At 27.4% G+C, this 26,761-nt stretch overlaps 1 protein-coding gene across 5 annotated transcripts in view; it reads left to right on the top strand.

Moving 5' to 3' along the window:
- LOC101240296 (uncharacterized) overlaps positions 1 to 24,220 on the top strand; it is a 44,474-nt gene extending 20,254 nt beyond the window's left edge. For 2 of the 5 annotated variants that reach the window (XM_065800431.1, XM_065800428.1), the window contains exons 5-16: positions 583 to 908; positions 3,557 to 6,536; positions 10,382 to 10,499; positions 10,583 to 10,734; positions 13,058 to 13,132; positions 13,210 to 13,391; positions 13,935 to 14,058; positions 14,326 to 14,432; positions 14,537 to 14,595; positions 15,435 to 15,598; positions 22,935 to 23,435; positions 23,535 to 24,220. In XM_065800431.1, coding sequence (XP_065656503.1) covers positions 583 to 908; positions 3,557 to 6,536; positions 10,382 to 10,499; positions 10,583 to 10,734; positions 13,058 to 13,132; positions 13,210 to 13,391; positions 13,935 to 14,058; positions 14,326 to 14,432; positions 14,537 to 14,595; positions 15,435 to 15,598; positions 22,935 to 23,435; positions 23,535 to 24,112 — 5,366 coding nt within the window. In that variant the 3' untranslated portion in view covers positions 24,113 to 24,220. Of the gene's footprint in view, positions 1 to 579; positions 909 to 3,556; positions 6,537 to 10,381; positions 10,500 to 10,582; positions 10,735 to 13,057; positions 13,133 to 13,209; positions 13,392 to 13,934; positions 14,059 to 14,325; positions 14,433 to 14,536; positions 14,596 to 15,434; positions 15,599 to 22,934; positions 23,436 to 23,534 lie in introns of all 5 variants that reach the window. The other 3 variants (XM_065800430.1, XM_065800427.1, XM_065800429.1) reach the window with 2 other exon arrangements.
- Positions 24,221 to 26,761: the final 2,541 nt, after the last annotated feature.

Here is a 26,761-nt window from a genome sequence, read left to right as displayed (position 1 = left end):
TAGATTAATAAAATAAAATTTAAATTTAAATTTAATTTAAATTGATAATAAAAAGTTAATTTAATACAACATTTTATAACAAAGATAAAACCAGGTTGTTTTGTTGAAAAAAAAAAAGAATAAAGAAAAAATTCGCTTTAATGACCCGCTACCTTATAAACTATAAATCTTATAAAATTTTACTTCAAGATTTTTTCACTTTGAAGTTAACAAAATAGCCATGTTTGATTGAATGATTATAGAGAGTTAGTTTTTATTAGACTGGTTGTATATAGCTTGAAATTATTTACATTATATCTAAAAATTCTATTACTTTATAGACTATATTTCAATATAGTCTATTTGTGTACCACGACAGTTTGGTGGTGTACCATGGAAGTATAGTTTTTTTTCCACAGCAGGGTGTACCACTATCTAAAAAGATGGATGCTATATTATTCAATTTTATTTAAATATTTTTTTATTTAAATTGACTTTTTATGTTATTTCCTAATAATTTTTATAAAATTATTAGTGGTTTATAATAATTTATAGCATATTTTTATATATTTATAATAATTTTTATATATTTTTTAATAGCAGTTAATGATGTTCGTCTTGCACGTGAAAATCCAAGGGTGAAAATTTTGAAAAATGAGGCTGGAAATAAAGTCTTTGATGATATTCCTTTGCCTTTTAATAAAATATCTGAGGAAACAAATGATAATACTGAAGCCAATTATGAAGAAAATAATAGTCTCACTAAATCATTTAAAGAAAATAGAGGAACAATAGACACTGACACTAAATTAAAAACAACAAGATCATTCAAACCTATGCATTATAAAGAGTTTAAAACACTAGATATTTTAAAGCATGAATTGGGAGACGATACATTCAAAAATCTTAGGATCATTGATGAACAAAAGGTATCCGTTGATTTTTCTTTTTTTCTACAAGTTTTTTGAAAATTGATATTACTTATTTTTGACATTTTATTTTATTTGACTGCAAGTTTTTTTAAGGTAATTTATACAGATAAAGAAATTCATATGCATGGTTTTTTTTTTCTTACTTGATTGTTAATTAAAATTAATACACAACTTTTAAAAGGTAGAAACTATGAAATTAAATGTTAAACAAACAAAACAAAAAATAAGGTTACTTCTCTTTATTGTTGCAAGCACAATAAAGAGAAGTAAACTTAGTGGATGCTAATCGATTGTATATACTGTTTCCATGAAAAGTAGCAAACGATAATCCAAGAAGACTTAAAGAAGAGGACTGAATAAGTAGGTTGCCATTCATTTATATGGGAATGTTGACCGTATTGGATTGTTGTTTGCAGTAAATAACTTAGTTTTGTTGGAGTTAAAATTTACAAGCCACTGTGAGCCCCAATCTGTTATAGAAGTGAGACTACATTTAAGATTGGCTGCCTGTTCTAAACAATCGAAAAGAGAAGACTTTTTGTCAAGACAGGAGTATAAAGTTGAGTCATCAGCAAAAAGAGCTACTTTAGATGTAAGGTTGTCAAGAAGCTCATTAATGTAGATAAAAAACAAAACAGGCGGAAGGATAGAACCTTGAGGTACCCCAGAAATTACTGGAAATGAAGAAGAGTGTTGCCCTTTGAGGGTGATTTTAATAAAGCGGTTAGGAAGAAACGATTTGATAATCTCAAAAACTTTCCCAGATACACTATATGAAGCAAGCTTTTGGATAAGACCAGCATGCCAAACTTGTTGAAAACTTTAGATATGTTGAGAGCAATAGTCCTAGCCTCACCCCCTCCATCAATTTTGAGAATGCATTTATTGATACCAGATGACCATTTTCAAATGGTTTCACTGACCAATTTAAATGTCCATTTTATTTTTTTGATAATCAGTTAACATCAACAAAGGCTGTTTTACAGATTAAAACACAAGCAATAATTTAGAAGGTTACTTGTTTTTTTGTGATATAATGTTTTGCCAAGTATTAAACTATTGGTTTTACACTTGAGGCTGATACTATATATATATATATATATATATATATATATATATATATATATATATATATATATATATATATATATATATATATATATATATATATATATATATATATATATATATATATATATATATGTATTATATATATATATATATATATATATATATGTATATATATATATATATATATATATAATATATGTATATATATATATATATATATATATATATATATATACAGTCGCAAGCAGTGAATTGTACACAGCAGTAATTTTGGTTATTTTTTATCTTTTCGTCTTGCAATTCAATGGTTACATATTCTGTATTTTTTAGTTTATAACTAATCCATATAACAAAACAAAGAGGAGAAAATACAACAATATATTTCAAATAATAATACAAATTATTAAAACTTATTTAAATTCAGGTACAAAGAAATAAAAACATAGAAATTTACTGCTGTGTACAATTCACTGCTCGCGACTGTATAAATATATATATATATGTACATATATATATATATATATATATATATATATATATATATATATATATATATATATATATATATATATATATATATATATATATATATATATATATATTAACAAATATTTTATATATATTTATATATATAAATTGTTTTTAGAAACCTTTATAGCTCTTTATCAAATTTTTCATCAAATAAGTAATGTTGTTAACAAATAAATACATGTATATATATATATATATTTTTATATATATATATATATATATATATATATATATATATATATATACATATATATATATATATATATATATATATATATATATATATATATATATATATGTATATATATATATATGTATATATATATGTATATATATGTATATATATATATGTATATATATATACATATATATATATATATATATATATGTATATATGTATATATATATATGTATACATATATATGTATATATATATATATATATATATATATATATATATATATATATATATATATATATATATATATATATATATATATATATTAATAAATTAAAAATAATTAACTTAGTAAACAGTTTAGAAATGTCATTTTTTTAGTTAAATTTACCAATGTTAATAAAAAATGTTGCATGCAATTATTAAATAAAACTTGAAGAGTAAAGAGTAACAAAAATACAAACCCAAGGTTAGGGGATGACTAATATGGAGAATGCTACTTGTCTTTTTTTTTTCTTGTTTCTCTTTTTCTTGATGCTAAAACTCCATATTGATGCTAAAACTCACTAATTCATTCTTGATGCAAAACTCCTTCATAGAGAATCAATTTAAGAGTAGTTCTAACATTCAATATCTGAGCCATTTTTAAAAAGTAGTGGTTGTTTGTTAAAGTGCTTGTCTAAAGACATGTGCATTAATAAAGAATCGCAGCTTCTAGCTTTATTTGCTTGAGTTTTTTCTGTTTTTGTTATTTATATAAACTCAATTTTTATATAAATGTTAATTTAAATTGTGCTTAGATTTAATAATATGTATACATTTTGTTTATTACAATTGAGTTATTACTGTTCTTATTTTCTTTCAGGCTAAAAGTTTATTTGATGATGATGAAGGACAGTTTTTAAATAGTGTTAAAAAAGATGGTATATATTATGACAGCAGATCAAAGAAAATATTGATAAGTGCTCAAATTAAAAGCGAAAAACCTTTTCAAAATGAAAATTCTTCAATATTGCAAAAAGATAAAATTCTGACTTTAAAAGAAAACACCAGTTCTTCTATGCACCCTGCTTTAAAAGAGAATTCTACTGTTGCAACTATACCCCTGATTATTTTAAACACAAGTAATATTAGCATAAAAGAAAATAATATCAGCTCAATCATTAAATTACCTTTAGTTAATGAAAGTTCTATAAATTGCACACTGTTTACAAATAATTCATGTTATATTTCTGATGGAGTTTTAAATAAAAAACTTAACAGTTCTACCTCCATTTTACCTGATAAATCAGACACGGTTTTAACAAAAAAAGATATAGAAGAAATATTTTCTTCATTGGTTGCCAAGAATCCAACCCCTCTGTCTGCACTAAAAAGTACCAAGTTAGTAAGAGTTCAGAAACGAGAAATTTTGTCTGATTTAGACCCCAATATAGCCAAAGAAATGGGTGATACTGGGAAACAATTAGAAGATGAGTTTAAAGTTAATAACAAAAGAGATATAGATAAAAATGAAAAGGTTTTGTTTCCAAATTCTTTACTTGGTATATGGTCAGGTTTAGGAACAGAGCCTGAATTTGTCCATGGTCTTATCAAGCAAGATTTTTTTACAGAACATGGGGAGTCTGAGTTGGAGAATGATGCAAAAGATGGACCTGTTAAGTATAAACTAAAAAATTTAAAATTAAGAAGAAAAAAAAAATTAAATCAAAATAATAGAAAAGTTCATAAAGGAAAAAGTAAGACAAAATTTCAATCAGAAAATAATGTTGCTAAAAGTAAAAATTTTCAAAAGCGAGATTTTATACCATTTGAAGAGGAAGAACAAGAAGAATCTAAACATATGGAGATGGGTAGTCTTGGTTCATTGAACATGCATGTACGGGAAAAGAGGGGAATGTCTACTAATCTTAAAGATGATGAAGAAGATATAAATTTAAGTAAAAATCAAAGGCAATTAAATGAGGAATCTTTTCGTCTACTTAATGATTCTATTAATCATGCAACAAAACCCAGTGTTCATGGAAAAGTTGTATTTGCATTTGATGAAGTTAAGGAATTGATGCCAACTAGGCGATTTTTTAGTAAGCAAGACCCTAATCTATCGCCTGAACTCCTTAATATAGAAAATTCAATAACACAAAGTAGATCTGATATTTCTTATCCATCAGAGCAAGATAAGTTTCATAAATTTCAAAACACCTCACCTAGTTTAGTTTTTGAAAGTTTACCGACTTCTACATACCTTCCACCTCAGAAAACATTTGATCTTGACAAAGATCTTGCTGATTCAATGGTTTTAGAAGAGAAACAACATTTCCTTGCAGCAATGCCTGTGAAAGTTGAGTTCTCATCCAATAAAAATCCTCCTCTAACACAAGAAAGAAGCAATGTTTATAAAGAACCAAAAATTTTCAATGAAAGCATGAAGTCAAAGCTTCACAAAGTACAACTAGCTCAATTAAAAGCAAATGAATTGAGAAACAAGTACCAACAATTGATCAACTGGGAAAGTAGCAACCCAGCTGAAGTGCCAGAATTAGAAAAGGACGGTATAGAAACAGAGAAAGAGCTTAAAGAATTTGGCAAGCAATTTGAAAATACTGATATCGGAAAGCTTCAAGAAGCAGAAATAAGAGCACTCTCTTCACCATCAGCTTATCATAATGCTGAAACTTCAGATATTGCATATTTAGCAAAAAAATTGCAAGAAAAACATTTTGATGCTGAATCCCCTGAACATAAAGCAAGAACATTCAATCAGTTGCAGCAAAAAATATTGAATGAACAAGAACAATACAAGTTACTATTGCAACAGCAACAAAAAGAATATCAAGATAAACTTGATAGTATGGCATATTATGATACTGTCTATAGCAATAAACCATATGAGGTTTCACCTGAACCATATGAGGTTTCACCTGAAGTTCAACCAGCTGATATTCAAGAGGTTTCTATGATGACAGAGGATTTAAGTCATCTATCAAAGTATCCTTTTAATCATTTAGTTGCTAAGAAACCTGACACCAAACCTAACAAACAATTTTCTAAAGATAGTCCATACATTCTATCATTTAAAAATGCTCCATTAAACAATACTAGTCTATTAAATCGGTCTAATAATTTATCACCTGAAGGCAGTCAAACCCTAAAACTTGTTAAAAATGTCCAAGAGACGCCAGATTTAGTTAAACCCATAGAAAATAAAAATCAGAAGACTATTGAAAAAGAGCTTGTGCAGAAAGAGGATTTAAACCAGACCTTTAATTCATTTGATTTACAAAAAAAATCTGCAAATTTAGAAAGAATCAATGTAAATAACTCAGGTAATATCTCACATGACTTTCTTATATCAAAATCAATACCACAACAATCTATTTCTGCTGATCTTGATAAAAATTCTACTTTTTCTTGGGTAAGCAATACATCAGTGCCTCAGTTAAACAAAACAGAACAAAACACTTTACCCAATAAAGTCGTGGTGATCTCAGGTCAGTTAGTTACTAACACATTTACTACAACATCTTTGCCAGTAGTCACTGTTGCTAGGATAAATTCATCAATCTTAAAATCTCTTTCTGATGAAAAGTTAATTAATGTATCCTACTTTGGTAATGCTACAGCAGTTCTAAAAAATTTTACAGCTAGCTACAAGTTTGATAATATTTCAACTATAAATGAGACAAGTTCAAAATTATCTTTATTGTCTTCAAACAACACAAATTTGACTTCATCCTCTTTAAAAGACACAAAGTCATTACCAGTTCCTCTGCCTTTTCCAATTGATATTTCTTACCAACCAAAAAGATCCTATAAAGCATTGGAAATAGAACAAAGAATTGATGGCAAGTTATTAGTTATATTACCTTATTTTTTTAATATTTGTTTATGATATAATATATATATATATATATATATATATATATATATATATATGTATATATATATATATATTTATATATATATATATATATATATATATTTATATATATATATATATATATATATATATATATATATATATATATATATATATATATATATATATATATATATAACCCTCGGAATTAGGATAAATGAGCTCGGCAATAATTTGGCGACCTCAATCTTTTAGAGGTCGGCAAAAATTATTTGATACAAAGGTCTTACCATTAAACATAGAAACAAGATCAACAATTTTTTGCCGACCTCAAATACTTTCAGGTTGGCAGTTAGGTCAGCATTGCTGAATGCCAACCCTAATTCCAAGGGTTGTATATATATATATATATATATATATATATATATATATATATATATATATATATATATATATATATATATATATATATATATAAATATGTATATATATATATAAGTATATATATATATAAATATATATATATATATATTTATATAAATATATATATATATATAAATATATATATATATATATATAAATATATATATATATATATATATATATATATATATATAAATATATATATATATATATATATATATATATATATATATATATATATATATATACTATGCTCAATTCATATGTTACATCGAAATTTCTTAATATCATTTTTGCGCTCTTAAGGTAAAAATGTGTGCTTTGATTTTTCAGAAAAAGAAGAAAAAAATGGAGAATAATGAAAGAAAAGATTGCTACCCCATCCTAAACCCTCAGTTGATGTAGCAGCACTCTGCTGTGAGTCAGGCTATTTGGTAATTCACCTCCCTAAGGCTAAGAAGGCCACTACAGTTGAGGAGGCTACTAAAATTGAGGTTACAACCCTCTCTCAACTTTATAACTCCAAAACACAAACATCTTTTTTTTTAAAGAAATTCCATTTGGGCAGGTCACTAATAGTCAATTATTTTTGAGCAGGTCCCAAAATAATACACATTTATATTCTTAATTTATTGTGATATTATTATATCAATATCACAATTAACTACATAACACATTTTTTTTAGTTGAGCAATTTATCAATTCATCAAAAGACTTTACCTAACAGAGGTGATCTTAGTTCAATTAGCTAGAGATTTACTTCAACATCTTTGCTAGAGATTTACTTCAACATCTTCAATTAGCTAGAGATTTACTTCAACATCTTTGCTAGAGATTTACTTCAACATCTTCAATTAGTTAGAGATTTACTTCAACATCTTTGCTAGAGATTTACTTCAACATCTTCAATTAGCTAGAGATTTACTTCAACATCTTTGCTAGAGATTTACTTCAACATCTTTGCTTGAGATTTACTTCAACATCTTTGCTTGAGATTTACTTCAACATCTTTGCCAGTTAACAGTTACTAGAATAAATTATTTTAATATCTTTTTCTGATAAAAATCTAATTAACATATGATGCTATGAAAATGTCTTCACAAATATTAAAGCTACAAATCACACAGTCAGAAACTCTCTCCAAAACTCTCTTAAAAATTTAACCAGTGGTTATTTAATACTTTATTTAATCAAATACTCTCTTAAATATTTAGTGGTTATTTATATCTAAATATTATTTAAAACTTAGTATTGTTTATAATTATTTATTTTATAATTATTACTTTATTACTAAATATTATTTATAACTAAACCATATTTTTCGACTTCTTTAAAACAGCAATTTTTATGGCTCCAATTTTTAAAAACTCTAATGATTGCTGTAACCTAGTTCAACCAGTCTTCTTCTTATTAACATTTAATAGTAAACAGTCTTCTTACTATTCGTAAAATTTTGAATCAAACAAACCTCTTATATATCATGTTGAGTTTAACAATGACAATTTATCAACATTTTGATCATCTTGTTCTAAGATTTTATTTGTTCTAAGATTTTATTTGAAGTAAGCAAATTTTTATGAATCTATTTTGATTTATCAAAGGCTTTTAATAACATCTGGTTGATTTTCTTGTCTTGCTGATCTTCTTTAAAAGCTTTATTTATACAATGTATTGGAAAAAGTTTTTAAATTTATTAGATAACTTTGTTCTAACCACATTATTAAAGTCGTCCTTGATTGGCAATAATTATTCTTTTCAGTAGCTTCTGGGGTTCCATCAAATTCTATGATTGCTCCTGTATTGTTTGTTATCTATATTTATAGTTTTCCTGATAACCTTGTCTCTTTATAAATCACTTGCTCATCTCTGGAATCTATGGAATACTGTTATCATATTTTGGAAGGTTCTTTAGTGTTGCCCTAAAAATACATTATAAATGTATTTGGAACTGCTCTAACTGCCAAACTTGAGCATCTCTCCCATCTTTGTAAGGTTGCATATATGTTTTTTTTCTTTCATGATTACTGCTCAAACAAACTATCGTTTCTTGTTTTAAACAAAACTTAATTTTGCATGATTCATCATTCAGCAAAGTTCCATCTTTTTTATGCTCAAAAAGTTTCTGTTTATTTAGTTCTTTTCCTTGCACAGCTTTGTAATTCTCTCGTTTTTCAACCGCCTTAACTCTCTTTTTTGCTTATTTCTTCCAACTTAAATAGTAGCAGCTTGCAGCTTTAAATTAATTTTTTTTTTTAACTATATTTTGTATTTTACCCTTTCTGAGAAAACTTTCTTCAAAATAGTTTAAATAATGTTTGCATCTACCGTCTTCATCTGCATTATTTTCATAATTATCTTTGCAAATTTTGCAGCCATGTATATACTTTTAGCCACTTAGAAGAAACTAATGATTGTATAAGTAATATTTATGTTTGTTTATTCAAAAAGAATTTGCAAAAAAAAACAAATTTATTTAACTTATGTTTAAATAAAAAAGTTGAAAATGTCTTTTGAAGATATTAATTGATTGCATTATATGTTGATGTAAAAGAAAACATACAGTTTAAAAAAGTAGATTTTTTGATTGCATTAGAATTAGAGTTGAACTCAGAAAATAGTAACTTGATGTATTTACTGGCAAATTTACTGGTAAATTATTACTATTGCAACCAATCCAATTGAGGTCAATATGTTGTTCCATAATATATTAAGTAGCGTTAGTAATAATTTACCAGTAAAATTTCTGGTAAATACACTAAGTTATCCTTCACCAATTTTACTGAGCTCAACCTTAGTTATAACATATTAGAATCTATTTTAGCATTGATAAAAAATATATATCAAATATAAAATAAATATTTAATTCTTATAATTATAATTCCTACAATTATAAAAAAAGTTGAATTATTTTCTAAATTAATTTTGAAAATTTTTTTTTTTTGTTTAATTTTGAAAATGTTTTATAAAAATGATAGCTATAAAAAGTAATAAGAAAGAAATATAATAATAATGAAAAAAATAATAATAATAAAATAATAAAAATAGTACAAAAAAATCAATTGGAAAGAATTATGCTCCACTTTCAGCTGTAACTCCACTTTTAACTGTTATATATATAGTTATATATATATATATATATATATATATATATATATATATATATATATATATATATATATATATATATATATATATATATATATATATATATATATATATATATAGTTAAAATGTGTTATAAAGTATATGTTAAAGTAAAAAATTATATTAAAATAATTGTAATAAATCTAATATTGAAATAAGTAATGTAATAAAAATAATTAATAATTAGTAAAAAAAAAAAATAATAATAAAAGTATCAAAATATATTGAAATAATTAAATAATAATGAACTTTTTTAATGTTTAGGTTATATTGGATGCTATATTGACCATTTAGAGCAAGGGCGCGACTTGCCTGTTAGAGCAGGAGTTCCATTTGTTACTCCAAATAACTGCAGAAGTGCATGTAAAAAGACTGGTTACAGGTTAAAAATTTTGGAAAAAGTTTTTTGAGTATTAAAATTTTAATTTAAAAAAAATAATCAATATAAATAAATATTAAATTTAGATATGCTGGGCTTCAGTATGGGTATTTATGTTTTTGTGGGAACAGTTATGGCAAATATGATATTGCTCCAGACACTGATTGTGATACTGTTTGTTCTGGAAATGAGACTCATACATGTGGAGGACTCTGGAGAAATAAAATATATAGCACAGGTAATATTTAAAACATTCTATAAATACATTTTTGTTTTTCTATTATTATATTAATGACATTATGGAAACCATTCAAGTGTGTAACCACGAGCTTTAAACTTAACAATAATAATAAAATAAGAAATTATTTTTTTGTTTGAAATTTTTCATATGCATGTGCAGATGTCTAAGCATGTGCAGATGCAGATGTCATTAGTCTATGTATACATGCATACATGTACATGTAAATACATGTCCATGTATGTACATGTATGCATTTTCTATTTCTGTCATCATAGTTGTTATAATATTCCCTATATAATTATAATCTTAATATAATTATCTGTTTTTAAGTGATCTTTGGGTCTTATAAAAATTTTTTGGGGGTCTTATAGAATTTATATTTCGGTTTTCAACATATTTAGTAGTAGAGAATAGCAGTTCAGGTTTTCTATACTGTTGATGACTTATTTTCAAAAATTAACACATAACTTTTATTTATTTTTCAGGTTGTTTTAAATTCTAAGAATTTTAACTACATCTTGCTTGTGCATCTTTGCTTTCTAACATTAAATTATAATAATACACCCTTAACGCACTCTTAGAGAAACTACTAACTACATTTTTTATTTTCTTTAATTTTATAAATATATGATGACACCTACTTAACTACATCATTATACTCTGTTTTTTAAACTACCTCCTCAAGGTCCCTCAATATACATCCTCTCACAAATTTATAATTTTATATTTTTCTTAGCTGAGTTGTTTCTCTATCTTTGAAGGTAACAACATGAACTTTTTTATCATCTTTAGTTTTCTTTACACTATGACTTTACCTTTACAACCCAGTGGGGTTGTAAAGGTAAAGTTATAATGTATAATTATATATTTATAAAACAAATTAATATAGCAGTTATATATTTATAAAACAAATTAATACATTTTAAAATGTGTTTTAGACATCTTAAACATGTCTTGTGCCCATTTTAAAATGTGTTTTAGACATCTTAAACACGTGTTGTGCCCATTTTAAAATGTGTTTTAGACATCTTAAACACGTGTTGTGCCCATTTTAAAATGTGTTTTAGACATCTTAAACATGTGTTGTGCCCATTTTAAAATGTGTTTTAGACATCTTAAACACTTCTTGTGCCCATTTTAAAATGTGTTTTAGACATCTTAAACATGTCTTGTGCCCATTTTAAAATGTGTTTTAGACATCTTAAACACGTCTTGTGTGGGGAAGTAGTTTTTATGTTGACTCTTTTCTTAATTTTTTTTCTCTTTCATCCTCATCACCCTGAGCTCATCAACTCTCACCTTATCTCTCATCGCTTCATCACCATGAGCACCTTTGAATTTTTTAAATATATTTCTGTAATACATTTTTGTAATGTTAAATTTAAAAATGTTTCTGTAATACTTTTTTTTGTATTCCCTACATTTTAATTTTTAATTTTTTCACTTCCTAATTGAAAAACTTTAACAAGGTGGAGATGGATTGAGTTTTCAACATTTAATTTAATTCTTCTAATTGTGGAAGAATTAAACGAATTCAACAGTTAAACGTTTTACATTTATTATTATATTATCATACCCAGGAAAAAAAGTTCTATAGTATTTCTATAAACTTTTTGAAACATATGGCCTATAGAAATTCTATGGAATTTCTATAGATTCTCTCCTAATTTCTCAAAGAAATTTTTATAAAACTTTTTTTTGTACCTTTTTTTCTATAGAAAAAAAAGTTTATAGCAATTTCTATAGAAATAAATTGAAATTCTATAAAATTTTTGTAGGCCAAATGTTTCAAAAGTTTATAGAAATTCTATAGAATTTCTGTAGGCCAAATGTTTCAAAAGTTTATAGAAATTTTATAGAATTTCTGTAGGCCAAATGTTTCAAAAGTTTATAGAAATTCTATAGAATTTCTGTAGGCCAAATGTTTCAAAAGTTTATAAAAATTCTATAGAATTTCTGTAGGCCAAATGTTTCAAAAGTTTATAGAAATTCTATAGAATTTTTTTTCCTGGATATATATAAATAATGAAATTGTAAATATAAAGCAGTTAAATTGTTTTATATTTTTTATTATAATTTCATCTTAATAATTGAATACAAGTACCATGTAATAAAAAGGTTCAGCACCATAAAATAAAATAATAAATACAAAAATTAATGTTTTATTTTATAAGATTTGTAATAGTTTTGTTGTCATGTTTACATCTTTATTTTAAATAAGAACTATTTCCTATCTTAAATTTATTTTATTTTATTTTACTTACAAAATAAAGTTTTCAATGAAATAAAAAAGTATGACAATATGAGTGTTATAATTTAGAAAATGTGGACGAAGAGCTCAATGAAGGACCTATTCCTGTTTATATAACTCCAAGGGAAAAGTACCACTTAAGAGGTAAATTATAATTAACATTCACGACAAGCAAAATCTTTAGTTTTGTTACAAACATTAAAACATTTAACTTAATTTAGCAGTCCAACCAGACTTAAGATCAAATATTCCAGAGAAACCTTTTAAAAGTCAAGTTTTGTCAAGCAATGATTTTAATAACGGCATATCACAACCTATTATTTCAACAGAAGAGATACTAAAAGCAACTCAAGACGCAGAGAAAAAAGATATAGCTAATCTTCAAAACTTGAGTGTGTCAATGGTTAGTAATTTAAATAACAGTCTCATTAATGTGTGGCTATTTTTATTAAAAGACAATTTAAAAAAAAAAAATCTTTTTTTTTTTCGCTACAATTTACAATCTTTATGGTTTCTGATATTTATGTTATTGTTACAATACTTCAAAATATTAATTCAACAATAATGTCAGATTAAAGATAACAGTAAGCTGTAACTTGCTGTAAGTAAGCTTACAGCTATGAAGTATCTGCATATCATATATAAATCAACTTATAACAGTCTCATAGCATACAGCAAATATAGATCAGTTTAAGAAACTTTAGGGTAATAGTCATAGAAACATCCAAGTTAAAAGTAGCATGGTAACTAGCTTTATTATTTAGAACAAAGTATTTAGACAAGTATCATTTCTTGAAAACTTTTGATAAAACTATTTTAGTTTTCTTTTGACATATCTAATTTAATTTTCTGTTTATAATAGCACAAAGAATAATAGTAGTCTTTTTTGTGTGTCTATTTTACTGAAGCTGTTTTAGCAAAATTTATTGTTAAGTGTTTTTTATAGAACAAGAAACCAATTGAGCACGAAGGTGAAACTTTGATTAACTTTTCCTACCTTCATCCGCAAAAGGAAACTGAAGAAGAATTTCAAAACTCACCTCCTATGCCCCTCAAAATTGAACCAGGGAGTAAGCATTTTTGTATTTTCAAAACCTATTTTTACAGACAATTTTTTAGTAAAATCTAAACTAAGTTTTTGTGGTGCTGGCAGAGTAAATTAACAGCTGGTGGTTGTTGGTACCTGATTAAACTGTATTTGATTATGGTGTATTTTTCTTGGATGTAATTTTTGAAATCTTCTGTATATGTTATTAGTTTTTGCTTCTTTTTTAAAATTGTTTGGATAACCGAGTCAACTGTTGCAATGTATCTTAATGAAATTTTCTTTTTTTTAGCACATCTATTTCGAGGAGAAGTCATTTTAAAACAATCCTGGTACAGTGATCTTGCCAATCCAAATAGTACAAAGTATTTAATACTGACAGGAAATATTGAACAAGCTGTAAGTTATATTTTTCTTGATAATTCAGTTAATTCATAAAAATGTAAGTTAAACAACATCAGAATATTAAACTGAAAAGGAAATATTAATTGTCTATTTTATAGTTAAAGAATCTATTTGCTAAGGATCCGATGTTTCTTAAAGCAGAAGTTATGTCTTTGAGGTTTGCATATAAATTTTATTTTTCACAATTTTTTTTTTACATATGCAATATACATATATCTTATATGTATATATCTTCAAAAACAATAATTTAAAAAAAATCTGACTACGAAGATGTGTTTTGAATATTTAGTTTACAATTGTAATAAATTATTGCTGGATTAAAAATAAAATGTTCATTAAAAAATATTTAACAAATTTCTAACATTATCAAAAATAGGTTGAACTGGGTCTCATAGAAATAAAAATAAAAATTCAAAAATAGGTTGAACTGGGGTCAAACAAAAAGAAATAGTGTAAAAGTTTCAAAGATTGTTATCATTTTATACAAAATGCAATTTTTTACGATTATTTTTTTATAATAATTTTTAAATGTTTTTTACAAAATGATTATTGCATAAATATAGAAATTCTATATTTATGCAATAATCATTCTCACAACCTAAATGCATTCTAAGAATGCATTTAGGTTGTGAGATTTTTTTATATTTGGTTTTTGAAACTCCCTTATATAAATGTCTCGATCATGACATCAAAATGATCTCTGTTGGGTTAGGTAAGGCTGCTAAGCTGTGGTTAAGGCAACTTATCTAGGTGAAAAAAACTCTAATATAAAGCTTTCATTTATCTCCAAAACAGGTTAGCGCTAGGTTAATACTTGCAAAACGGTTAATGCTTGGTTAACACTTAAATTATCTTTTTGTAAAAAAAGACACACAACACATGCAGATTATATAATAATAGTAATATATGCTGTTTATTTTTATTTAGCTGTCAGTGTTCTTTTTTTTTTTTTTTCGCAAATTTTGTGTAGTTTATTTTTAGAATTATTTTTACCAGGGAAATTTCGCATCGCATGCCAAGAAAAACATTGGTAGATTTCACATTAACTTTTGAAGAACACAAAAAATCTCAGGATGTAGCTCGTGTTCTATTTACTCTGGTGCGAAAGACAGAGCGCTTGGATGCCATGCCTGTTTTACCAGCAACATTGAAGATTAAAGGTATTTTTTTATTTTTTTTAATTTTTAAATATTATTTGTTAGAATAGTTTTAGGTAAGTACTACTAAGGGTAAGACTTTTCTGTTAATTTGACAGATTTTTTATTTTTTAATTGTTACCTGTTATCATTTTTGAAAGCATTATTAAGTTGATGAAGTTTTAAATTTTTCAAATTGATTTTTAATTTTTAATTTGTTTGGTAATAAAATGGTGGAATCGGCAAATTAAAAGATATTAAATTAAAATAAATTAAAAAACAGCATATTAAAATTTTTTTTTTTCCATTAAGAGTTTCTTGGAAAATTTGACATCTGAAAAAAAAGTAGTAAAACCAGATCAGATCTGGTCAGGAGAATAATTAATTTAATGCCATCACAAATTATTAAACTTAAAGCAATATTTTCTATTTTATTTCAATTTTAAAAAACTTTTGATAAGTTAATGATGTACAAAACTTGCAAATAAAATGATCATTGATCAATGATCAAAACTAAATTTTTTCCAAGCCCATTTCTTGGAACAAAAAGGATTTAAAGATATTAACTGAATGTCAAAATATAAAAACAAAAATTTTTTTAACAATTAGTGTGATGTCACTGTGACATTAGTGTGATGTCACTTTTTGTCAGGTTTTGTCATTGCTCAACGTTTTAAATGTATCATATTCTATATTCTACCAACTTTAGGTTGGCCGATTATATATTAAAAACTTAAATAAAAAGTTTTCTTGAAAAAAAAGCAATGTTTTTTTGTTTTTTCTAATAAAATATTTAAAAACAGAAAATAGTATGTATTATAAACTTTTAAAAAAAACTTTTTTAATGTAAAATATCTTTTTTTTTAATAAACACCATTTTGTGTCAAAAATTGTATTCAATTTAATTGTTTATGAAAACACTATCCAGTTTGTTGATTTTTTAAGCAATAATTCTACTCTAGCAAATGGTTATACTTTTTTATGTATTTTCAATGTTCAAGTACGTTGAAAAACGGCATTTATTTGCTGGAACTCTATATTTTCTATCTAAAATTTTATATACACTTTATATCTATTGCTTACATTGCTTAGTCAATTGTTTACAACAATGAGACAGACAAAAACATTTTATTATACGATTTGATTACTATGGACATAACCAATATTATTTTGGTATTTTATTGATAGTATTAAAAAAGTTAATTATATCATTAAAATAGTTTTAGTATTAAAAAAGTTAATTATATCATTAAAATAATTTTAGTATTTAAAAAGTTAATTATATCATTAAAATAATTGTAGTATTAAAAAAGTTAATTATATCATTAAATAATTTTTTTAAACTCATAAGTTATGAAATAAAACTTTCTAACAAAATTAAAAAAAATTTATAACTATAATTTTGCTTGCACTTAGTATATCTAAATGATAGCTAAGGTGCGTATCTAACAAGCACTAAAAAAAGGAATCTGCACGTGCAAATTAGACAAGCCAAAACCATAAACTTTCTTTTAACAACGTCTTTATTGTTTTGGGAGTCGCACCACATACGTAACATTTTTGTTGAGAATGCATGTCAGTCAAAATATTTCTCACTTTTCTATTTATCATTGAGAGTATAAGGTTGTGCTTAATAGTAATTTAAGATTTGCTGAATCTGCTGTTTGGATTGAGATGCTTTTAAAATTTGGATATTGCTGTTGTAGCAAATTTATTTGTTTCTCTTAAAAAAGATAAACTTAATAGATGTTACCAAATAATATATCAGCTGTTACTCAATCACAATAGAACAAATAAAAATACAAACAAACTCATCAGGGTTATCAGAGTTTGTAAATTTCTGTTTGTGTGCATATCTTTGGAAAGGGACTATTATTAAGAACTTGGAATTAGGATTCAATTAAAAAATTAGTAGTTTTATTGAGTATCCTTTGTAGCTTAATGTTTGTGTGCATGTCTTTGGAAAGGGACTATTATTAAGAACTTGAAATAAGGATTCAATTCAAAAATTAGTAGTTTTATTGGGAATGCTTTGTAGTTTAATTTTGGCATATGTGTCTGTAACAAATAATTTCATCTAAAAAGGTAACAACTTTTTTGATTTGCATAGAGATAAGATGTCCACTAGAAGTCCTGCTTTTAATTTTGCATCTGTTTATAAAAAGGGCTAGAATTGACCAAAGAAGTTTAAGCCTTTAATGATTTTATTTCTGAATTTTTTCTGGTTAAAGTAGTTTTATTTCGGCTTTTTACTATTTTACTAAGTCTTCGATCTTGTGGTTTTTAGTTTTAAAAAATAGGAGATTTATTTGGGCTGTTCCCGACTTCCTCTAGGTGACAAGAAAAGGCGGGACTAATATGTACTATACAGGTGGTTACCAAAAATCCAGATTGACTTTTATTTAAGGGCAATTACTCCAATCATTAAATAGAGTTTTTAGTTCTTTATTTATTTTTTTAGATAAATAAAGAACTAAAAACTGTTTGAAGACCAATAAATTTTGACTAAATTTATTTAGTCTTCAACCAGTCTGTTTCTTCAGGTTTGTCCATCTTGACGAGGTGACCCAAAAAGTGAAAACACAAGATTAAGGTCAATTTTTTTCAGACAAAGCTTTATTCTGGTTTGTAGTTGCTTCATGTCTTTTGTTTACCAGTTGCTCTAATACACTTTGTCTTTTAATTAGCTCAAATGTCTTTAATTGGATGACACTTAGGTACAGCTGGCGGATTGTAAACTTTTTTGACAAAATTGATGTCATGAGCCTCATAGTAGTTGGTCATGGCTTTAGCTTAATGCGATGAGGCTAGATCCGAGAAAAAAATGTAACTGCAATTGGCATAATGAGCGTTAATGAATGGCACTAATCTTCACAAGATACACTCCATTTTGTAGATGGCTTTGTTGACTACAAAGCTGCTGGGAACAAAAAAAGCCATGGAATTACTTTTGTCACAAGAAGCGAACCCGACAAGCATCTTGTGCTCAAATTTACCATTTTTGCTATATTTAACACTCTGGTGGAACCTTGTCTTTGTCACTAGACTAGTAGGTGCTGTTTACATTGATTGTCAAGTGCGAAAGCATGTAAAATTTGTTGTTACTGATGATCAATTATCCCTAAAAATTACAATTAAGACAATCAATGACAGTTTTTATTTAGCTGATCCTCTCGATCAGGTATAGCAAGTTTTGTATAAATTTTGATTTCAGTGTACTTGGCAAGAGTTTTAATGATATTTAAATGATTGTACCCAAATTTTTGACTAGCTTGCCTCATTGAAACCATTTGGTCTTGCCTCATTGGTCACTGTGGTCAAGCATGGTTTTTAGTCGCTCAATCACCTTGGGTGTCATGATTTAACTACACGGCCGCTTTCTGGCACTCTTTTTTGTCCAAATCATTCTCAGCACATTTAATTATATCATAGATAATGCATCTTGGAACATGTTTTTCAGCATTGAAGTGATCTATGATGAACTTTTAACTTGTTTTTAATATTAAAATAAAACTTGTTTAGCTTGTGGCATTTGAAACTCAGTTAAAGTTAGAAATTTTAGTAGAAAACAAAACAAAACAACAAACAACAAAAATGAGGGGGAAAAAAAAAATCTAAACGGCATTTAAATTTGTCAACATTGTCAAAAATCAACTTGCTTCTCCCCCACGGCCTTGTTCCTCAAGGTTTGTGTTTTGGAGTTATAGAGTTGAGAGACGGTTATTACCACAAGTAGCCTCCTCATCTGTAGTGGCCTTATCAGCCTTGGAGGTGAATTAACACCAAAAAAATAAAAATGTTAACACCTTTTAGATAGTTAAAATCAGTCTTTGAGACATCTCATATAAGTTATTTGTGAGAAAGATGCTATGCTGTAAAACGATTGCAAATTTTATTTTATTGAACCAACAATATATATATATATATATATATATATAATATATATATATATATATATATATATATATATATATATATATATATATACACATACATACATACATACATACATTATGTATATATACATATACATATATATATATATATACATATATATATACATATACATATATATATAAATAAATAAATATATATATATATATATTTATATATATATATATATATATTTATATATATATATATATATATATATATTATATATATATATATATATATATATATATATATATATATATATATATATATATATATATATATATATATATAATATTAAAAGAACAGAGCCTGAGGAACAGGAACTAAGATATGCAACTTGCTAAACGAACAGTTTTTCTCTGCATATAGCAAGGATCTTCCCGGTGATGCTCCTGTTCTTCAACCACACACCAATACGATTAATTACACTATATTAGAAGAAAACTTCTCCCAAGTCGCTGTCGAGTTTTTGAGTTTTTCTAAGCTGGACAAACACAAACCACCAGGTATTGATGGATTTCATTCTTTCACCCTTCTCTCACCTCTGTTTTATGCAAGGTGATGAAACGCTTAGTCTGTGACTCCATGCTCAAGCATATAACTGACCATAATCTGTTTGACAGTAATCAACACGGTTTTGTTCTTCACAGATCATGCATGACAAATCTAATCGAGACTTTTGAAATTATATCTAACGCGCTTGAATCCCGCTTTGAAATTGTAAAAATTTTTCTTGATTTTGCTAAAGCCTTTGATAAGGTTAGTCACTCGCTTCTACTTGTCAAACTACGTGCATATGGCTTCGACACAAATACATGTAGCTGGATAGCGTCATTCCTAAACAGCAGCAGTCAAAGAGTCGTACAAGGTGACTACATTTCTAATTGGTTAAATATCCTCAGTGGAGTTTCGCAAGGTTATGTAATAGGACCCCTTCTCTTCGTTATCTTTATCAACGATGAAGCCAAGCCTTACTCATTACTACTGTAAACTCTTTGCTGGCGATACAAAACTATTAGCTGTTATCAAAGACACCTCTGACTACCAAGTTTTCCAAGAGGACAGCAATCGCCTAGTTAAATGGGCCCACACATGGAGCATGAGTTTTAACGAGAACAAGTGTAAAACCATGTTCTTTGACTAGAGAGTTAACAACCGCCTCAACACTGTATCTATTGACGACATGCCTGATTCGCACGTAATGTTTACCATAACTGATCGCATCGGTAACTGCCACACTTAGTGAGACCACCTCTGAGCGTGACTTTGGTATCATTATTAACGACCGACTTAAGTGGCAAGACCAAGTCGTACACGTTGTAGCTAAAGCCAACATGGCATTAAGCATGTTAAAAAAAAACATTCCACTATTGGGACAATTACAGCTTTTATGTACTTTATACAACTTGTACGACCAATCAGTGCAAGAAAGTGCCACTAAGCTTGTACCTTATATCCAACCTTTAAGTTATCACCCAAGACTAGTCGTAATAAACATTCAATTGCTTAAGGATAGAAGGCGAAGGGGTGACCTAATACAGTTTTTCAAACTATACCACGGCATTAACGATGTTGAGCTTTGTAAACCAAACTCACTAACTCCAGCACTAAATGTGCAAGGACCAACAAACGGCCTCCGTGGCCAACGTCGTCGCCTTCAACGTTAATCAGTAGCAAACTGTTTACAAAGAGAATTCATCCTCTGTAATCGCATCGTATCTGACTGGAACATCCTTCCAAATTCCATCGTATCTGCCGCGTCAGTTAACGCTTTTAAAAGTCAACTGGACTTATTTTTACCAAAACTTATAATTAAAAGCAAAACGAATTGACATTTATCATAGCGGGGCTTCGTTAGTTGCCCTGCTTGCAAATGCTTAAGCATTTGCTATATAACATCTTATAGTCTATATATTTGCAACAACAATCTTATAGTCTGCTATTACAAGGAAGTGCCGCTACATCGACTAAGGGTTTGGGAAAGCAATCTATCATTTAAAAAAAAAGAAAACTTTATTCAAGTTTTTAGTAGTCGATGTAGCGACAGTTCTGGTTTATTAGCGTTCTTTTTAAAACTACAGTTTATGTAAGAAACTTTTTGACTACTATTCAAGACTATATATACTTCTATATATATATATATATATATATATATATATATATATATATATATATATATATATATATATATATATATATATATATATATATATATATATATATATATATATATATATATATATATATATATATATATATATATATATATATATATATATATATATATATATATATATATATATATATATATATATATAAATTTGCATATATATTAGAATCAATATGTATATGACTTAGTTCATCATTTGGTTTACGATATGGTCTAAATGATTAGTCATTGAAGTCACATCAAAGAAGTTACTGGCTGGTCACATCAAGGAACTTCACAACTTTCATGTTTAATTGTATAGAGATAGAAAGATTATTATTTTTTTAAATTTGAATGTTTTTTTATTGTATGGACTGTGAGGTGGCCGCCGATTATTTTTAATGAAACTCTAAATTAAAAATATATGTAAAAAATGTATAAAAAAATCAGATGTGTCAACATGTGCCATATTTAAAAAAAACGACATCTTATATCTGATTGTCTTTAAAGTATCTTTTAGAAGTCCCATTATCTCCATTAAGTTCTCCATTAAGTCCCATTTATATCTCTTAAATCTCAAGAGTTTGCATGTAAATCAGACGTCTGGAAAAAGTACGCATAAAGTATTTTACACTGCATCTGTAAATAGACATATGTGATCGTTTTTGAGGGTTTTGATAAGACATTAAATATATGATCTTTCAGATGTCTCAATTTTATCTTAGACTTCTCAAGATTTCTGAGACACCAAAAAGTTGTCTAATAAACGTCTTTGTGCCCGCTACGATATGCTGCAGATCATTTTATGTAGGTTTTGATAAAATACATCTTTAACTGCTAAAACCTGTCTGAATCTCGAGTTGCATTAATTAAATTATTAAGATTTTTTTTTTAGGTTAAAATTCAATAAATCTTTTTAAAAAAGAGCATGTATGATCTGAAAAAACTCAATTACAAAAAGTTGCGGATTGATGTATTAATAAATTAGACACCATTGTACAGCTAAGGACTTTGATTCCTTGAGCTGGGTTTAGTCTGTCTAGTTTGTATAAAGCGATCCACTGTGCTCCGGCATTGATATTCCCGTCGTCGTCGGCATTGATACTCTCGACAACAAATAGTATTCTAATAGTAAATCCTATATCAAGTTCTCAGTCTATGATTCCAATTTACAATTATTTATAAATAATTATTTATAAATAAATTTTTTATAATAATACCTGTTATATTAGTCTTAATTTTTTATTCAAAATATTTTTTATTTACGTTTTTTAGAATATCTGTTCGAACCTTCTGTCCAAGCTTACATTCCACAAGTTATTGAAGGGAATTTTACTGAAGATTTTTCGAAAGAAATACAGAGCAATGAAATCGATAAAAACTTGAACTCGTTCGAAACCACTTATGTAAGTCCTGTTGTTACTTTATCGGAGCCAATACTGTCTCAGCTGTCTAATACAAAATTAGCTCATACAGATGTTTTCAACGAGGAGATTACCAGACTCTCTAATCACTCTTTTAATGAACAAATTCCTAATCATTTGAAGTTTTCAAATCTCAAAAATTTTCAAACCTTCAATACTATTTACAGCCAAAAACCTGAAAATATTGTTTCTGTAAATCGAGCTGTTTCCACTCGAATTATGCCGGTAAAAACTCGAATTATACCGGTAAAAACTTCCGGAGTGAATGAGCTAAATAAGTATTTAGAATCTCAATCAAAAAGCGTTATTGCTTCCCCAAAAATGGTTGTTAAAAGTTCGCCCTCAAATAAAAGTAAGTTTTTTTTAATGAATCCCTTTATTAAAAATGAATTTGTTGTGCTTTTTTTATATTTGCATGATATTCTTGAATTCGCAACATCTTTTTTTATAGAAGTACCCTACGTATTGAGAATGTTTTTTTGGCGCGACATGTTGGCGCGAAAAAAAAGGGAAGATCTTGACGATCACCGAGAAAAGGTTAAAAAAACTATTAAATTTTCGTCTGCTTTACCAGTGAGAGAGCGACGTTCTGAAAATGACAAGATAAAATTATTTGACGATCAAAATTTAAATACACCTATTAACGCACCCGTTAAACCTAAAATCAAAGTTATACGAGAAGCTCGTTCACAAGCTGACCAATGGTCGACAAAATACAAACGGGATGTTGATAAATCCAAACGGGATATTAATAAAATAAGAGCTCATCATGAAAATAGTTTGCTTTTAAAACGTACTAAAAGAGTAGTACCCAGAAAAGAACTACAATTAATGCAAAATGATAAACTTGAAGACAAAGATGATTTTTCAACTTTGTTTCAAGATAAACAAGCAATACGCACTAGAAGGCACGTGGTTAAAAAAGAATTGATTAGTGACGATAATCCTTTAAAAACAACTTATGATAATTTTTCAAATGAATTAGAAAAAGAACTGCATCGAAATAAAAGGTTCAAAGACGAAAGATAGTAATTGTAAATAACTGTAATACGCATAATTTTTTATTTAACCTCTTGTAAATATTGAAAATCTTGGTAATTTTAATTCAAGCTGTATAATAGATAAAAACGAATTATAGATAAGGTTTAGTAATATAGGGTTACCCGTAGGTTGGTTAAGGCGGAAAACCCCTGAAAATTTTTTCTTTAGTAATTATCAATATATTATAAATTTAACTGTATATACATAAAGTATATAACAAAATTAACTGGTAAAAATAACAAAAAATTTGGGGGTAAATGACACCTGTAGCAGGTGTCTTTAACAACAAAATATTGAAAGACCTTGGCCAACGTATCTAAAGATGTACATAGTTTTAACAAAATCTTTTTTCCATACTTGTTTTTGCAAGGTTGTTCTGTGATAAAAGCGGAACAGATTTTTAAGGACTGAATTCAATTTTTAAAAAAATCTGCCACGCTTAAATCACAGAAAACAACAAAACGAATTCATGCTAAAAATTTTATCTTTATACCAATTTTAGTTTTTTAGGTATGCCAGCAATTGAAAAAAGACTTTTTGTCAAGACAGAAGTATGAATTCGAGTCATCAGCAAATAGAGCCACTTTAGATTTAAGGTTGTCAGAAAGATCATTAATGTAGATAAGAAACAAAACAGGACCAAGGATAGAACCTTGAGGTACTCCAGAAGTTACTAGAAATAAAGAAGAGAGTTGGCCTTCGATGATGACCTTAATAAAGCGGTCTGAAAGAAACGGCTTGATAATCTTAAAAACTTTTTCAGATACACCATATGAAGCAAGCTTATGGAAAAAAGCATGCCAAACTTTGTCGAAAGCTTTAAATATGTCAAGAGCCCGAGCCTCGCCGCCTCTATCTAATACACAATAGAATTTTTCAGTCACAACAGTTAGCAAGTCAGCTATAGAGCGAGAGGATAGAAAATCATATTGATTGCCTGACAGTAAATTATTTGACTCAAAATGGGATGTGAAAAATTTGTTGATCAATAACTCAAAGGTCTTACTAATAACAGAAAGAAGACTAATTAGAGAAAGATTGGAGGGGTCAGAATGTTTACCGGAGTTTTTGAAAATTCTCCAGCAGACAGGAAAACAAGACTCAGTCAAGCACTTATTAAACAGTTTAAAGGAAATTTATGAGAGTTCTGGAGAACATATTTGTAAGACTATTACAGGAATGTTGTCTGGACCACAAACTGTAGAAGAGTTAAATTGAGATATGATACTTTGGCAACAAGCTGAAGTGATTTGAATGTCAATGAAATTGAAAACAATGAAAACAATGGGTTAACCTGTTTAATTGGAATGAAAGAAAGAGGATGGCATAAGGTTTAAGAATTAGAAGAAAAATTGTTTGCAAATAGTTCTGCCTTATAATTGAGAGAGGTATTAAGATCAGTCCGATGAAGATGGAATGTTAGACCTACCTTTATTAATGGCGCTGTTGAAAACTTTCAAAAAGTCTCTAGAGCCTAACTACTGAGATAAGATTTTACATCGATTTCTTGAAATAATAAATAGCCGTTTGTTCTAAGGAGAGTTATTTTTTTGAAAAAGATGAAAAAATTATTACGATTGCTGCATAAGACGGTGAAAATAATGGAGTAGAATGAGGCTTGACTTGGAACCGACGAGAAGGAATAAAACCTTTCATTCCTGCCTCGATCCAGGAGATTACTTAGGAGGCGCATTTAGCAACGGAGAGAGAAAAGATATTAGCCCAAGAACCGCAACAAAAAAATTACAACTAGAATCCTAGTCAGGGTATTAATAAGTAGTGCAATGATAGGGTGAGAAAAAGAAGCGATGAAAGATTTATAGATATCATTGTGTGGTCAAAACACAAGCTAGGGTCAAAGACGAGACACAAATCAAGGAACGAAGGTACATGATTAGGGTTGTCTGAAAAAACGAGTCACAAACTTTACAATTTGAGTAAGCGGTTGAGAAAGGCAGAATTTTAAGCTTTAGTTCAATCAGGTTCAGTGGTGTTAGAGCCAAACCATTAAGTGTGATGCGTTAAGTCACGAATAACAGCAATATTGGCAGAAGATCTTGAGTAGAAAGAAAACAATAAAAAGCAAAGAGAAAGGTGATAGAGTGAAGAGGTGCTAAGCGGAAGCCCATATAATGATCAATTAGTTCAAATCTAAATTCTCGACTAATAGGTGAATTAATGCGTAAGTATACGCCCAAGCCAAGCATGTGACAATTAGAGTCTTTGCAATTTTTTGCAATTTCTTCTTCAGATCTCAATACTGAGATCTGAAGAAGAAAAAATCCGAATTTAAATTAGTCTCACAAAGTGCAAGCAAATGGTAAGATGCAACTGATGGAAGGTTACTTCGCAGACCACGAATATTATTGAATTATATTTTGAAACAGTTTCAGGTGGTGGGGATGGTATTTTATGTCAAGTTTTTTGGTTTACTTTGGGAATGATTTATATGTAAAAAAAACTTGACTAATTTATTGATAGAGCATGACACCCCATGCAGTGAGCTATGCAGTTGTCTCAGTCCCGTTAATAACCCAAAGTCGTATCTTATATATACCAAACATATGTATACCAAAGTTGGGCTCTATGTGGCATCGACAATGCACACCAAAAGTATTAATACGGACACCATCCATG

The sequence above is a fragment of the Hydra vulgaris genome, chromosome 06 (assembly GCF_038396675.1).
Source record: "Hydra vulgaris chromosome 06, alternate assembly HydraT2T_AEP".
Lineage (NCBI taxonomy): Eukaryota > Metazoa > Cnidaria > Hydrozoa > Anthoathecata > Hydridae > Hydra > Hydra vulgaris.
The sequence above is the reverse complement of the archived record's forward strand: the minus strand, read 5'-3'. Positions and strand labels throughout refer to the sequence as shown.